The sequence below is a fragment of the Silene latifolia genome, chromosome Y, assembly GCF_048544455.1.
Source record: "Silene latifolia isolate original U9 population chromosome Y, ASM4854445v1, whole genome shotgun sequence".
In the NCBI taxonomy this organism is placed as follows: domain Eukaryota; kingdom Viridiplantae; phylum Streptophyta; class Magnoliopsida; order Caryophyllales; family Caryophyllaceae; genus Silene; species Silene latifolia.
Genome location: NC_133538.1, coordinates 173116396 through 173129230, shown reverse-complemented (window position 1 = coordinate 173129230; position 12835 = coordinate 173116396). Strand labels below are relative to the sequence as shown.

The following is a 12835-nucleotide window of genomic DNA, read 5'->3' as shown; positions in this document are numbered from 1 at the left end:
AGTTTTATCTCAATAACTTAGCAAAACAATAAATTTTAATTCTTGAAATATCTCAATTGAGTAGTCAATTGCGGATCATGTGGAATTGAGTGGGAGTTGGAAATTATCATGTGAAGACATGGGATTTAGTGGGAACAATCATCTTGTAAAAGTTTATAACTCATCACTCATTGAAGAATGACGAGCTAATACCTTCCTTCACAAAGGAGTATTTGAGTTTTCAATTCTGGATGAAAATGGACTATGATGAATCCAATCACATCATGAGATGTTGGATAAGTATTGAGGCATGCACATCGAATCAACGAGAAACGTAGGTTATTCATGTAAATGAAAACGGAATTGCCATTAGCAGTCATGGTCGTTCCTTGAACCTAAGAATAGTTGATCTCATGATTATTAGTTACTAATGTTTCCGCCATTAGAATAATCATGCACATGTTCAAAATGAATCATATGATGAGAACATGATGATTCATTGGTAAGCCATAGAAGAAACGTCATGAATTCTCGAGGAGAATCCGATGAGCGTTTTTAGTGTTGGACAAAAGACTCTGTTATGTGTCAAGAGGTTGCACATATTAAAGGAATCCAAACACGCGTAAGGATTTATGAAAATCCTAAACTTTTCAAGCTAAAAGGAGAAATAAGAAGTTTGGAAAGATACTTAGTTGAATAAGAAGTTACTCAAAACTAATCTTTCCTAAAATGCTAGGACTTGTGAGAAGTGCTAGGCTAATCATCTTGACAAATTGTTGCAAGACTCTACAAAACATATACCTAGTGCATTGTGTGTGGGTGGAGTACTTGATCAGTGCAAGTCATATCATTCACCACAAATTTGTTTGTTATGTGATAATCGACAAAGAAGTTCTTTCAAGAAAAGGAGCCGAAACCGAGGTTGTGAACCTAGATTTGTACTTGGTAAGGTTCATGCTATGATAGATAACATGAACGTAAAGGAAAATGCAATAAAAAGAAGTTTGAACACATGGACACTTGATATGTCAAACTTCTATTGCAATTAACAAGTGTTTACATACTTACGATATGCATCACAAGGTTGTAATATAGTATTGACCACCCGAGTGTGATCTCGACATTTGTCGTTTAAGTTATTATTAACTCACCTTATACTTTGTTATATCCAAACGGGTTGTAGAGACAATTGAACCCCGTTAAAGTGAACACGGATTAGCATTTTATTTGCCCATAGTTACTTACATGAGGTGACGTCTCGAAGTGACTAGAGTGTGATGCGATTGATGGCAAGTCCAAGTGCCATAGAGTCATATGAGAATGACTAGTCGATCACATAGGCAGACTGTTAGGAACATTATGTCGGGCCTTATGACCGCTTATAGAGTTCTGGCAAATTTATATAGCCTGGTCGTGGCGAGAGCTACTATAGTATTCAAATGAGTCGATTCTTTTGACTAAAGACTATTCGCCTAAGATGGTACAGTTTCAGATTAACTTTGATTTGTGTTACTACGACCTTCGTAAATGTGGTCAAATGGGCACATTTTGGGTTATGATGGCTGTGGCTAGTCAAAGGGAATGAGTGCGATAGGAATTGTCCACCCCTAGTCAGGGTTATAACAATATCTCAGGGCCATTCGAGGAGTAATGAACTGGAAATGCGTGGCCACGCTCGGAATGTATCCATGGTGGATAAATCCGGTCAATCAGTTGTTCTCCAGATCGAGGAAACCACTCTCGATATGATCACTTGCAAGTACGACCTGAAAGACATCTTGCATTGAGTGGGAGATATTAATAGGACAAGAGAATTGGTGACGCACACTTGTCGAGGACAAGTGGGAGATTGTTGGAATATGCGTCCTCCGAAAATAATGCGATCACAACTGTTGATCATGATGATCACATGTTTAAGTCTCATTTTAAAGAATACAATTGGGAAGTAATATTTTACTGTCAACTGGTCCAGACATATCGGTAATGATTGGCTGACTAGAGTTTGACATTACTGTCGTGAGACGGTGGTGACCAGTTGATCCTCTTAGGTCATACCTAAAGGGTAACACTCTTAATTGATTATTTAATTAATCGTATGCAGATACGGGTTAATTAAATTTCTTAAAATATTGACGGACGATTTTGGAAGTAAAATTTACGTATCTCATTATAATCTGATTAAATAAGATACGGTCTAAGTAATCGAATTGTTTCATTACTTAGATGAAAATATTGTTTTAGGAAACAATTGAAATTGAATGAATTATTATAAATACAAGTTATTGTGATTTATAAATTGGTAAAATATTTTGGTACAAGCAATTATGAATTGCTAAGTCGATTTTTGTATATGACGTATTTTTATTAATACGTTGATTTTTAATATGTTAAAAATACATAACAAATTTATGTGACATATGACATGTGACATATGACAAATTGACATTTTGACAAAGATAAAATGGAGTCCATTTTATCCATATGTTCCAAAATTAAGGGGAGTATTAGGATGATATTGTGTTGATTATGTTAGTGGTAAACATAATCATTTCCCTAATAAACTAGCCATGCAACCTAGTGGTCATTGTGAAGACAAACTCATGCATGCATTGGCTCCCTTCTCTTCCCCCTTACCCGGTTTTTCATGAGGCAAAGCCAAGGGTTTTTGCCTTAAAATTTATCTTATACACTAGAATAATTTTTAGTGTATTAGCTCATTATTCATTCATCTAAAAATAAGAAGTTTTAGAAAGATAAACATCTTCCTCTTCCTTCTCTCTTGACCGAATTATAGAGAGACCAAAATATTATTTTGGGTCTATATTACACTAAATTAATATTATTCTAGTAATCATAATATTGATTTGATTAAGAGTTTGCCTTGGGTATTTTACTTTGGGAGGGATTCTACACTTGAATCCTAGTTCATCCATTAAGGAGAGCACAAGAACAAGAGAGTAGGAGAACTCTCTTGTGCCCATATAAACCGAAATACCAATGTAAGATGAAGATTTCCCTTTTAATTGATTATTGTTTGCATGCATAAGATCACCATTTAATTTTATGACTAAATTAACATAAAACATATATGAATATGTTTTGCATATAGATCTAGTTTCCTAACATAAACGAGTGAGGCAACATGACAAACAAAGAGAGATGTGTCAGAAACTGAGTTGGTAAAGCTGACACTTTGCAAGTAAGAGCGGAATTCAGTGTACCATGCCCTAGATGCTTGTCGGAGGCCATAAATAGCTTTGCGAAGGTGGCACACGTGAGTGGGATAAGAGGGGTCGACAAAGCCAGGGGGCTGCGCCATGAACACATTATCAGTAAGAGTGCCTTGAAGAAAAGCGTCATTGACATCGAGTTGGTGGAGGGACCATCCTTTGGTCACGGCAAAACTAAGTAGGACACGGACTGTAGCGAGTTTGATGACGGGGCTAAAGGTTTCGGTGTAGTCAAGACCGGGACGTTGGTGAAAACCCTTGGCAACGAGCCGAGCCTTGTGTTTTTGAAGAGAGCCATCGGGATTGTATTTAATGCGGAAAATCCATTTACAACCGACGACATTTTGTGAGGGAGAGGCAGGGACAAGATCCCATGTGCGGTTGGCAAGGGACGAGTCTGGACTTGAGGAGAGCATCATATTGAGTTTGCATTGCCTACCGCCAAGTGGGATCTTTGAGGGCTTGAGTGATGGTGCGTGGCTCAGTGGAGGATACGGTGGTATGGAGGTTCATTTTGTTGATGGGTTTATAAATATTGTGTGAGGCATGAGTAGCATGGGGATGACGAGGTGGAGGTGGAGGTATAGGGGATGGTGACAGGGACGAGTCTGGACTTGAGGAGGCAGTAGAGGAGGGTGAGGCAGTGGAAGGAGGAGAGGAGATAGAGGCAGTAGTGGAGGGGGAGGAGGTTGGACCAGAGGAGAGGTCAGAGGAGGGTGTGGTGGGTGAGGAAGTGGGAGTGGATTGGCGTGGGGAGAGAGGGGACGTAGGAGGGGATTGGGGAGGGTCGGGATGAGATAGGACTGATATTGGTAGGTCACACCAGTCGTGAGTGGAGGGAAGGGGGGAGGGTGAGGTGTTTAGGCGACTGAAGGGATAGACGTGATCAACGAAGCGAACGTGAAAAGAGGAGTACACGCGGTCAGTAGATGGGTCAAGGCATAGGTAGGCATGTTGACTTGGAGAATAACAGACGAAGACACAAGCGATGGAACGAGGGTCAAGCTTATGGCGAGCATATGGCCTGAGCCAAGGATAGCAAAGGCAACCGAAGTTGCGAAGGTTGTGGTATTTGGGTGAATGACCAAAGAGCGAGGAGTAGGGAGAGTTGTGGTCAAGAGTTTAGGTGGGTAGACGATTGATGAGATAGGTTACAGTTTGAAAGGCGTGTGACCAGTATTTGACGGGCATGGACGCGTGGGAAAGGAGATCTAGGCCGGTGTCAACAATATGACGGTGGCGATGTTCGGCATATCCATTGTGCTCCGGAGTATGTGGAGGGGAGGTTAAATGAGAGACTCCATGTATGCGAAGAAACGACGACATTTTTTGGAATCCCCCTCCATTGTCGGAGTAGAAACTATGGAGGGAAGTACTGAATTGCTTTTCCACAAGCGCTTTAAACTCAACAAAATAGTGTAAGTATCGGATTTAGCTTTAAGAGGATATAGCCATATAAATTTAGTGAAGTGATCGACAAAAATTGCGTAATACTTGAAGTTATTAACGGAGTAAACTGGGGATGTCCATAGATAACTAAACACTACTTCGAGAGGAGCTGCGAAAATGAGCGAGGATGTAGCAAAAGGTAATTTCGTACTTTTATTAGTGAAGCAAGTATTTCATGGAAAATCACGCAAATTTGAGACATTGAATTTAAATAAAGGAGCGAGATGATGCATGACTTTTATTGAGGGATGACCCAAGCGATGATGGAGATCAAGAGGCTGAAGTGAGGCGGTAGACGCGGTGGGAGCAGTGGTGGAGGACGGCCAGGGATAGACTCCATCTTTAGCGAGGCCGCGTAGGAGCAGGGCTTTCGTGCGAGGATCCTTAACACAAAAGAAATCAGGGAAAAGTTCAATAATGACGTTATTATCATGACAAAATTGAGACACGAATATTATATTTTTGCGCATGGTTGGGACACATAAAACGTTATTTAGAACAAACACACGAGAGGAAGAGGGAAGAAGAGAGGAACCATAATGTGTAAATGGAAGACCCGTTTCATCGCCAATGACTATTTCGTCGGTACCATCATAAGGGCAATGAAGAGAAAGGGGGGACAAGTCGGCTGTGCCGTGGTGTGAACCACCGTTGTCGAGGATGTATTGACCAGTGGGGTCGGAGGAGGAGGGAGATTGCAAGGCTGTGGTGTGGGCTTGTGGAGTGGTGCGGGGTGGAGGACGAGGAACCCTGATGTCAGGGTATAATTCCTTGAACACAGGGCAGTAATACAAGGAGTGTCCTTGGGTGTTGCACAAATGACAACGACCTTTGTACGGAGAACGAGGAGCAGAGTTGGAGGAAGGAGGGGCGTGGTTGACAGAGGGAGAAGGAGTGCGTGGTGGATAGTGAGAGGTACGGACGTACGGTTGTGGTAGGGACGGGTTTGGGTAGCATTGACAGTGGCGGGGAAGGAGCTAACAGTGGTGTGTTCTAGGGCTTGTATGGAAAGCTCTTTATGGAGTAATTTTTCGTGTAATTCAACAAATGATATAGAGGTATCACGCGTGTGAACATCATCGATGACGGACTGATAGCGTGAGTCGTCGAGATTTTCGAGAATGCGATCAGTGATGTCTTCGACACTGAGTTTTTGTTTGAGTTGTTTGATATGGCCGCGGGAGGGTAGAGCATAGGTGGAACTAAGGGTGTCCCAAAGTTCCTTGGAAGTGGTAGTACGGGTGGTTAGGGCAGCAACAGGGCCTGTGAGTGTGCCCGCTAAAGCACCGTGAAGTAATTTGTCTTGCCGGAACCAATAGGTGTAGGCCGGGTTAGGAATAGGGGATGAGGACTTCTCACTCGCTAGGGTTTTGGAGGGAGGGACGGTGGTACCGTCAACAAAGCCAAAAAGGTCATAGCCAACAAGGAGAGACTGAATTTGTGTCCTCCATTGTAGATAGTTGGTGGAGCCATCGAGTTTTTCAACCGAGTGGACATTGATAACGAGAAATGGATTGGTCGGATCATCTTTGTTAGGGATTGTTGAGGCTGCCATGAAAGGATCGTTTGGCTGATACCATGTAAGGAGTAGAAAGAGAGGAGTTTGTGAAAGCTTAAGTTATATTAACAATATGTCGAGGTATATATACAAGGAGATGGAAGTATGCAAACCCTAAAGAACCCAGGTAGCTAAGATTACAAGTTAACTATAATTACAAGATATTATACTCAAGGATCATTCTAGATAATACAAAGATATTTAGAGAATAAAACAGTTAGCCAGGATTATGCTTATCAACAGGCACTCACTATATACTTCGTTGAAGTCTGTGTTGGAGTAGGTGTCCTCTTAAATAGTGCGTCTACATAATAAATCTCATAAAAGGAATATTAGGGATATACTCCGTAATATTTATATTATACTCGTCAGTTGATCAACGTATATCGGTAATGCTCAGCTGACTAGAGTTAGACGTTACTAACGACGGTGTTCAACTGATCCCTTTCGGTCAGACATATAGGATGATGCCCAAATGAAAAACTTATTATTTATATAAAGATATACTCCCTCCAATTTCATTTATTGTTCCCCTTTTCTTTTTGGCATAAGAAATGAGGGAATTAATTTGGACCACACAATACACATGACTACACATCAAATTGATTTTGGACCACACAAAGTTGTCCAAAAAAGGAAAGAAAGAATAATAAGGAAAATGGATGGAAAGGGAAAGACGAACAATAAATGAAATTGGAGGGAGTATTTAATTAGTCCCTTGAATCATGTGAGTTTGTTTTTAAGACGAGTTTGGAACTCGGGCCAAGAGAGTTTATTATTCAATTATATGACAATTGACTAATAAAATTTTAATATGATTAAAATTAAATAATATTTAGTAATTAATAGTTAATTTACTAAATAATATATTATTTATGCATATGTTGTGAGGCGGAGGTAATTAGTTAATTATAGTTGCTAAGGATTGTAATATTAACTAATTGGTTTTATAAGACACTTTATATACTGATAAAGTAGTCAAATGACACTTAAAAGTTAAGTGTGTATTGGTTGTTAATTTGTATGATTTAAGTGTTAAATAATGAAATTAATATTTAATTATATATGATAATTAAATGACAAATTCTCATTGAAGACGGGCACTATCCGTCACAAGCTGAAGACGGATAGTGCTCCTTTCACAATATGTAAGTGACACTATCCATGGGATATATGCTCCATTTCCACCCCACTTGTCCTCCCACTTGCTTTATTGTGAGAGGAGCATTATCCGTCTTCAACTTGTGACGGATAATGCCCGTTACAAGCAAGACACATTGTAATTAAATATAAGACTAATAAGCATTATTTATGGGATAAATGTCAAAAATTAAAATGGACCCAAATCACACACATGAGCCGTGTAAGTGAGGAGTGTTTTACACTCTAATTAAAATTTTGTCAATTTGTTGACAAAAAGATGCTTGACCATGTGCATGTGCTTTGTCACAATCACTCTAAAGTTTCCTATAAATACAAAATACCCCACTACACACCATTTGCATGTAACAATTTTTGAGACAAAAATTGGTCATAAAAAGCTTACTTGGGCCGTGTAAGAGGAGAGAAAAAGGGAGAAAATTGTTCTTCAATTTTCATATTATATCCACATCAAAACTCACCTAAAATTATATACATCATGTATTATATTAAAAGTAGTATTATTATATATATTATTTGAGGGTTGTACTTAGTGTTTATCTAGTTAATAAAGCTAAGTATTTTGAGCTAGTCTTGGATTTGCACTTAAAGGAGGTTTCCTACTTTGGGAACTTTGGGTATGGAGGAGCATCCATCTATCATTAAGCTCAAGAACAACAAAGGAATGTGTCCTTGTTGTGCCCATATATTTCGGCCATTTCTACAATGTGAGGAAATTTCGTTTTTCTCTTCTTATTTCTAGCTTACCTTTTACATGCATGTTATAATACCATCTTAAACTAAGTTAAGAAGTAACTTGGTATTTAATTAGAGGAGTCTAACTAAGGTCTTATTCTTAACAAGTGGTATAAGAGCATTGTTAATACATGCATGTCGATTTTAAGACGGTTTTATCACTTTATAAGATAAATTGATAAAATTGGAATTTTGATGTTAAAATTAGTTTTTACTCAAAATTTTATTTTGCCTGTTATATTCTGGTCCTAAGGTGTTTAGGGTCGAAAGTGTTTAATTTTGTGGAATTTTATAGCTTATAATTACGTATTTTTGATTAAAACCGAGTTAAAATGCATTAATTTTAGTTAATTATTAACAAAATTATGTTGCATGTTAATTTTAGACATGGTTATTGACAAATAATCACTTGCATGTTTTAATTATGAGAAGTAGAATTTAAGAAATTAATATGGTTAATTTTTACATGATTATCGATTTTTATTTGATTAAAATTGATAAATAGGAGTTATTTTGTCAATAATTATTAATCGAATTTTTGGTTGAAATTTTTCCCATTTTTAGCTATTGGAATTTGTTCCAAAATGTTCAAAATTTTGTTTTGAAGGTTTTATAATTTTTTATGGTTTAATTTGGAATTAAATAAAATGTACAATTATCGATTAAATTGCGAAATTGCTAGAAATCGATTTTATGGGCTAAATTTTTGACATGCACACCATTTTGGTATGGTTCCATAATGTAAAAAATTATTAGATTCAATTTTTCCATAAAGGTTATGATTAAATTGATTTATTTCATAAAAGTTGTGATTTTACGGGTAATTTTGGCTATAAAGATCAATTAACTTAATAAATCACCAAATAATTAGTGGGGACTAATTTTTGGGGTTATACCAGATTAAAGGATATGTTAATCCTAAAAATATTTTAAGAGTTGATTATGGAATTTTTAATGGTTAAAAATGTCCAATTCCGCAAAACCGAGCTCAAGTGATCGTTGTTGGTAAGCTAGAATGATTTGGCATGTTTTTATTTTTAATACATATTTATTATTTATGTTGATGAATGGATTTTATTTATTAATCATGTAATTTTTCCTAGTATGGCCATAGTTATAATTCGGTATTACCCCCAATGTAGGGAATATCGGTTGGTTTGTAATTTAAATACGATCTCGTATCGTCGGTTTGTAATTAATTAATTAATAGATTTATTTTATTTATTTTAATTAATGTATAATAGGAGTAGATATGTAATTTGCTTATAGTAGTTATTTATTTATGCCAGCGTTTTTCCAAAAGACGGAGTTTCCACGAGACGATGGTATTTCGAAAAGGAGTTCCGAATTCCAAAAGACGGAGGTTCCTTGGAAGGCGTTCCAATGAAGACCCAAGGGACCAAGGAGTTGGTTTCCGAAATGTAATAGTCTAGTTAATTAGGTTTGCTAGATTTATTAGGTGGCCATACTAGGACTTTATTGCTTTATTACATGTTTATCATGCATTCATGCCAAATCGTCACAACATGCATTTTTATCATTTCATATGAATGTTTTCAATTTACAATCGTCTAGAATCACCGTTTTAGTTCACCTAAAAGTGATAGATGATTAATTGACAAGATCTCTCACTCTAATTAAAATTAAGATTAACCTTACCAATTAGTTGCACCTATGAATCCCTTCTTCATTAGGGCCACGCTCGCCTCAACGGGGTGTTCCCTTTTTTTTTATGTTGGGAAAGTAGGGTAATAATTGTTGTTACACGTCAAAGTTGGTTGGACTCAAAGGAATGCAGAGACGAGTCTCAGTTCCGGGGCTAGAGATGAATTTAAGAAATTTGTCGACCAAGAGTTCTAGGTGTAGAATCAGTTAAAAGTTAACTCACCGAATTTAATTAAGATTGGGATGTATCGGCTCAGCGTGCCCGAAATTAATTAAAGACGGATCTTGGAATAGTTTATATAATTCAGTGGGAGATCATTATATAAGTGCAACTTAACTTGTTAAATTTTAAATTATTTTTCAAGTATTTTAAACGATGAGTATTAAATTTCCATTTTTTTTGCATTAATAGTTGTATATCGCGCAATGACTAAACATCTCATTCACTCTTTCTTCTATAAAGTCAAAATTCCGTTCTTTCATGAAAAGGGTTTCTTTGAACACAAAATCTCATTTGTGACGGCACATATCCGTCACTCTGGAGTGACGGATACCATTTTACCTCACAAAGTACCCACTTTTTCTCTCTCTGCAACACTATTCACGTGATCCCCTTTCTCCACTAACCCATTTTGTTACCATTTTAACTCACAAAATATCCGCCACAAATGGTGACCCGTCACAAGGGAGACCAATTGTTCTTTGAAAAGATACAGTAGCAATTTTATTTTTCGATTATGAGGCATATCTCCATTAACACAAAATCACTGTGAGAATATATCGTGTTAATATTTGATGTAATCTGTGTGTATCTTCGTAATTACGATATTATCTCGTAATCTCCATATTATGGGCTAAGATATTATCGCTTTCTTATTATGTAAGCTAGGTCATCGTAGAGAACTCATGTATATAAACACACGGCTGTATCCTTGTTATTCATTCAATACATTCATAACTTTCTCCATCTCCTATTCTTAGTTTATCATGGTACCAGAGAAATCCTAAAAAAAATACCAATTTTTTCGAGAGAATGACAGGCACAATTATCACCACCGAGAACAAAGGCAGTGGGAGTGGAAAGACAACCACCATCCCAATGTCGTCTCCTTTGTTCCTCCATCCATCCGATAGCCCTAGCCTAATGCTTACCCAAACAATTTTCGATGGGGATAATTACGACCTTTGGGCAGATGCTGTACGGAATGGCCTCGATGCCAAAAACAAGTTGGGGTTCATCGAGGGTAAAGTAAAACAGCCCGTCATCACTGAAGGAGATGAAGAGAATGTTGAAGGCATCGCTTGGAGGCAAAGCAATGCCATGGTTAAAGCGTGGCTTCGGAATGTAATTAATCCCAAATTACATCCAAGCATCACGTTTTCAGGAACCGTTTTTGAAATTTGGGAAGAATTGAGGGAACGTTTCTCGGCTGGAAACGCTCCACGGGTTCACCAATTAAAGGCTGACTTGACCGAATGCAAGCAAGGAGATTTATCGGTCGTTGAATATTATACTCAATTGAAAACGATCTGGGATGAGTTGAGTAGTTATAGCCGTGTTCCCAAGTGTACGTGCGGAGCGGCAGCAGCTTTGCTTAAGGAGCGCGAGGAAGAGAAAGTCCACCAATTTCTGATGGGACTTAACTCTGCCCTCTACAGCAATCTTCGATCAAATCTGCTCATGGAGGACACCATTACCACCCTAAGCAGGGCCTATTCACTGGTTTTGCGAGAGGAAAGGCACAAGGCAGTCACTCGAATCAAGGAAGAAAAGGTTGAGGCAGCAATGACCGTCAAAGCTCAACCAAGTGGAATGGGTCGCGAAATCAATGGCACGAATGAGCAAGAGGAGTCGAAACCATTACAGTGCTCTTATTGCGAGAAGTTTTATCATGATGAAGACCATTGTTTTGTCAAACACGGTTTCCCACCCAATTGGGGACGTGGTAGAGGACGCGGAGGACGCAGAGGTGGACGTGGTGGAGGAGCACGCGGAGGCAGAGGCCGTGGACAAGGGAATAAGGTTCATGCCAATGCTGTTGGAACTTCCGGTGATGCAGGACAAAGAAGCAATGATTTCACCTCAGACGAAGTCGAGAAAATCCGCGGTTTGTTAAGCAATTCTGAGTCAAATCAGAAACTAAAGCAAGGTATGACAGATAATTACATGATTGATTGGCTCATAGACAGTGGTGCTTCGCACCACATGACAGGAAGGCGAGATATTCTGTCAAATATTTGGACAGAAGATGAGTCCCTGGTAGGGTTACCTGATGGCCGACATGTTAAGGCACGCGAACATGGGCGTGTCACATTAAGAGATAATTTTGTTTTAAATGACGTTTTATACGTGCCTTCATTAACTTGCGACTTAATCTCCGTCCAACAACTTATTAAGGATAATGACTATGTTGTGATATTTTATTCGGATTGTTGTGTTATACAGGACCAATGTACGAGGACGACGATTGGACGGGGTGAGCAAAAGCAAGGGGTTTATGTCTTTGCATCTGATTATCGACATATGGTGGCAAAGACAAAAGTAATAGAGGATTCTGAACTATGGCACAATAGACTTGGGCACCCTTCAAGTAGTGTCCTTTCTCGCTTTTCTAATTTAGTTGGCAAGAATTTGGTTTGGAACATTAAACATGTTTGTGATTCGTGTTGTCGCGCAAAACAAACGCGATCGGTTTTTTCTCTTAATAATAAACGAAGTACTATTTTATTTCACCTCATTCACTGTGATATATGGGGACCATATCGATCCCATAGTTTGTCAGGAGCTCACTATTTTTTTACCATCATTGACGATTATAGTAGGGCCGTTTGGGTATATTTAATGAAAGATCGAGGGGAGGTTGGTATACTGATGAAATTTTTTTTTAATATGACCAAAACTCTATTTGGTAAAATGGTAAGGGTAGTGCAAAGTGACAATGGGACGGAATTTTTTTCGGATTCTTTAAAAAAATATTATGCAGAAAATGGTATGATTTATCAGTCCAGTAATGTTGACACTCCACAACAAAATGGGAGAGTCGAAAGGAAGCATAGA

At 38.2% G+C, this 12835-nt stretch overlaps 1 protein-coding gene and 1 long non-coding RNA gene across 2 annotated transcripts; both read left to right on the top strand.

Moving 5' to 3' along the window:
- Positions 1-7820: 7820 nt before the first annotated feature.
- LOC141627196 (uncharacterized) lies at positions 7821-9734 on the top strand. Its single transcript, XR_012536750.1, has 2 exons — positions 7821-8084; positions 9402-9734. It is a non-coding gene; the product is annotated as an uncharacterized LOC141627196 (long non-coding RNA).
- A 1069-nt stretch (positions 9735-10803) lies between these two features.
- On the top strand, positions 10804-12487 carry LOC141630547 (uncharacterized). The gene is made up of 2 exons (XM_074443343.1): positions 10804-11927; positions 12224-12487. The coding sequence occupies exons 1-2, from the start codon at positions 10811-10813 to the stop codon at positions 12256-12258; spliced, it is 1152 nt and encodes a 383-aa protein (XP_074299444.1). The 5' UTR covers positions 10804-10810; the 3' UTR covers positions 12259-12487.
- Positions 12488-12835: the final 348 nt, after the last annotated feature.

Bases quoted from the DNA above. Each gene is read 5' to 3' on its own strand.
- LOC141630547 (XM_074443343.1), top strand. From the start codon at position 10,811: ATGACAGGCACAATTATCACCACCGAGAACAAAGGCAGTGGGAGTGGA. The intron at 11,928-12,223 runs GTATGACAGATA...TGTGTTATACAG, and splicing joins AAATCAGAAACTAAAGCAAG to GACCAATGTACGAGGACGAC.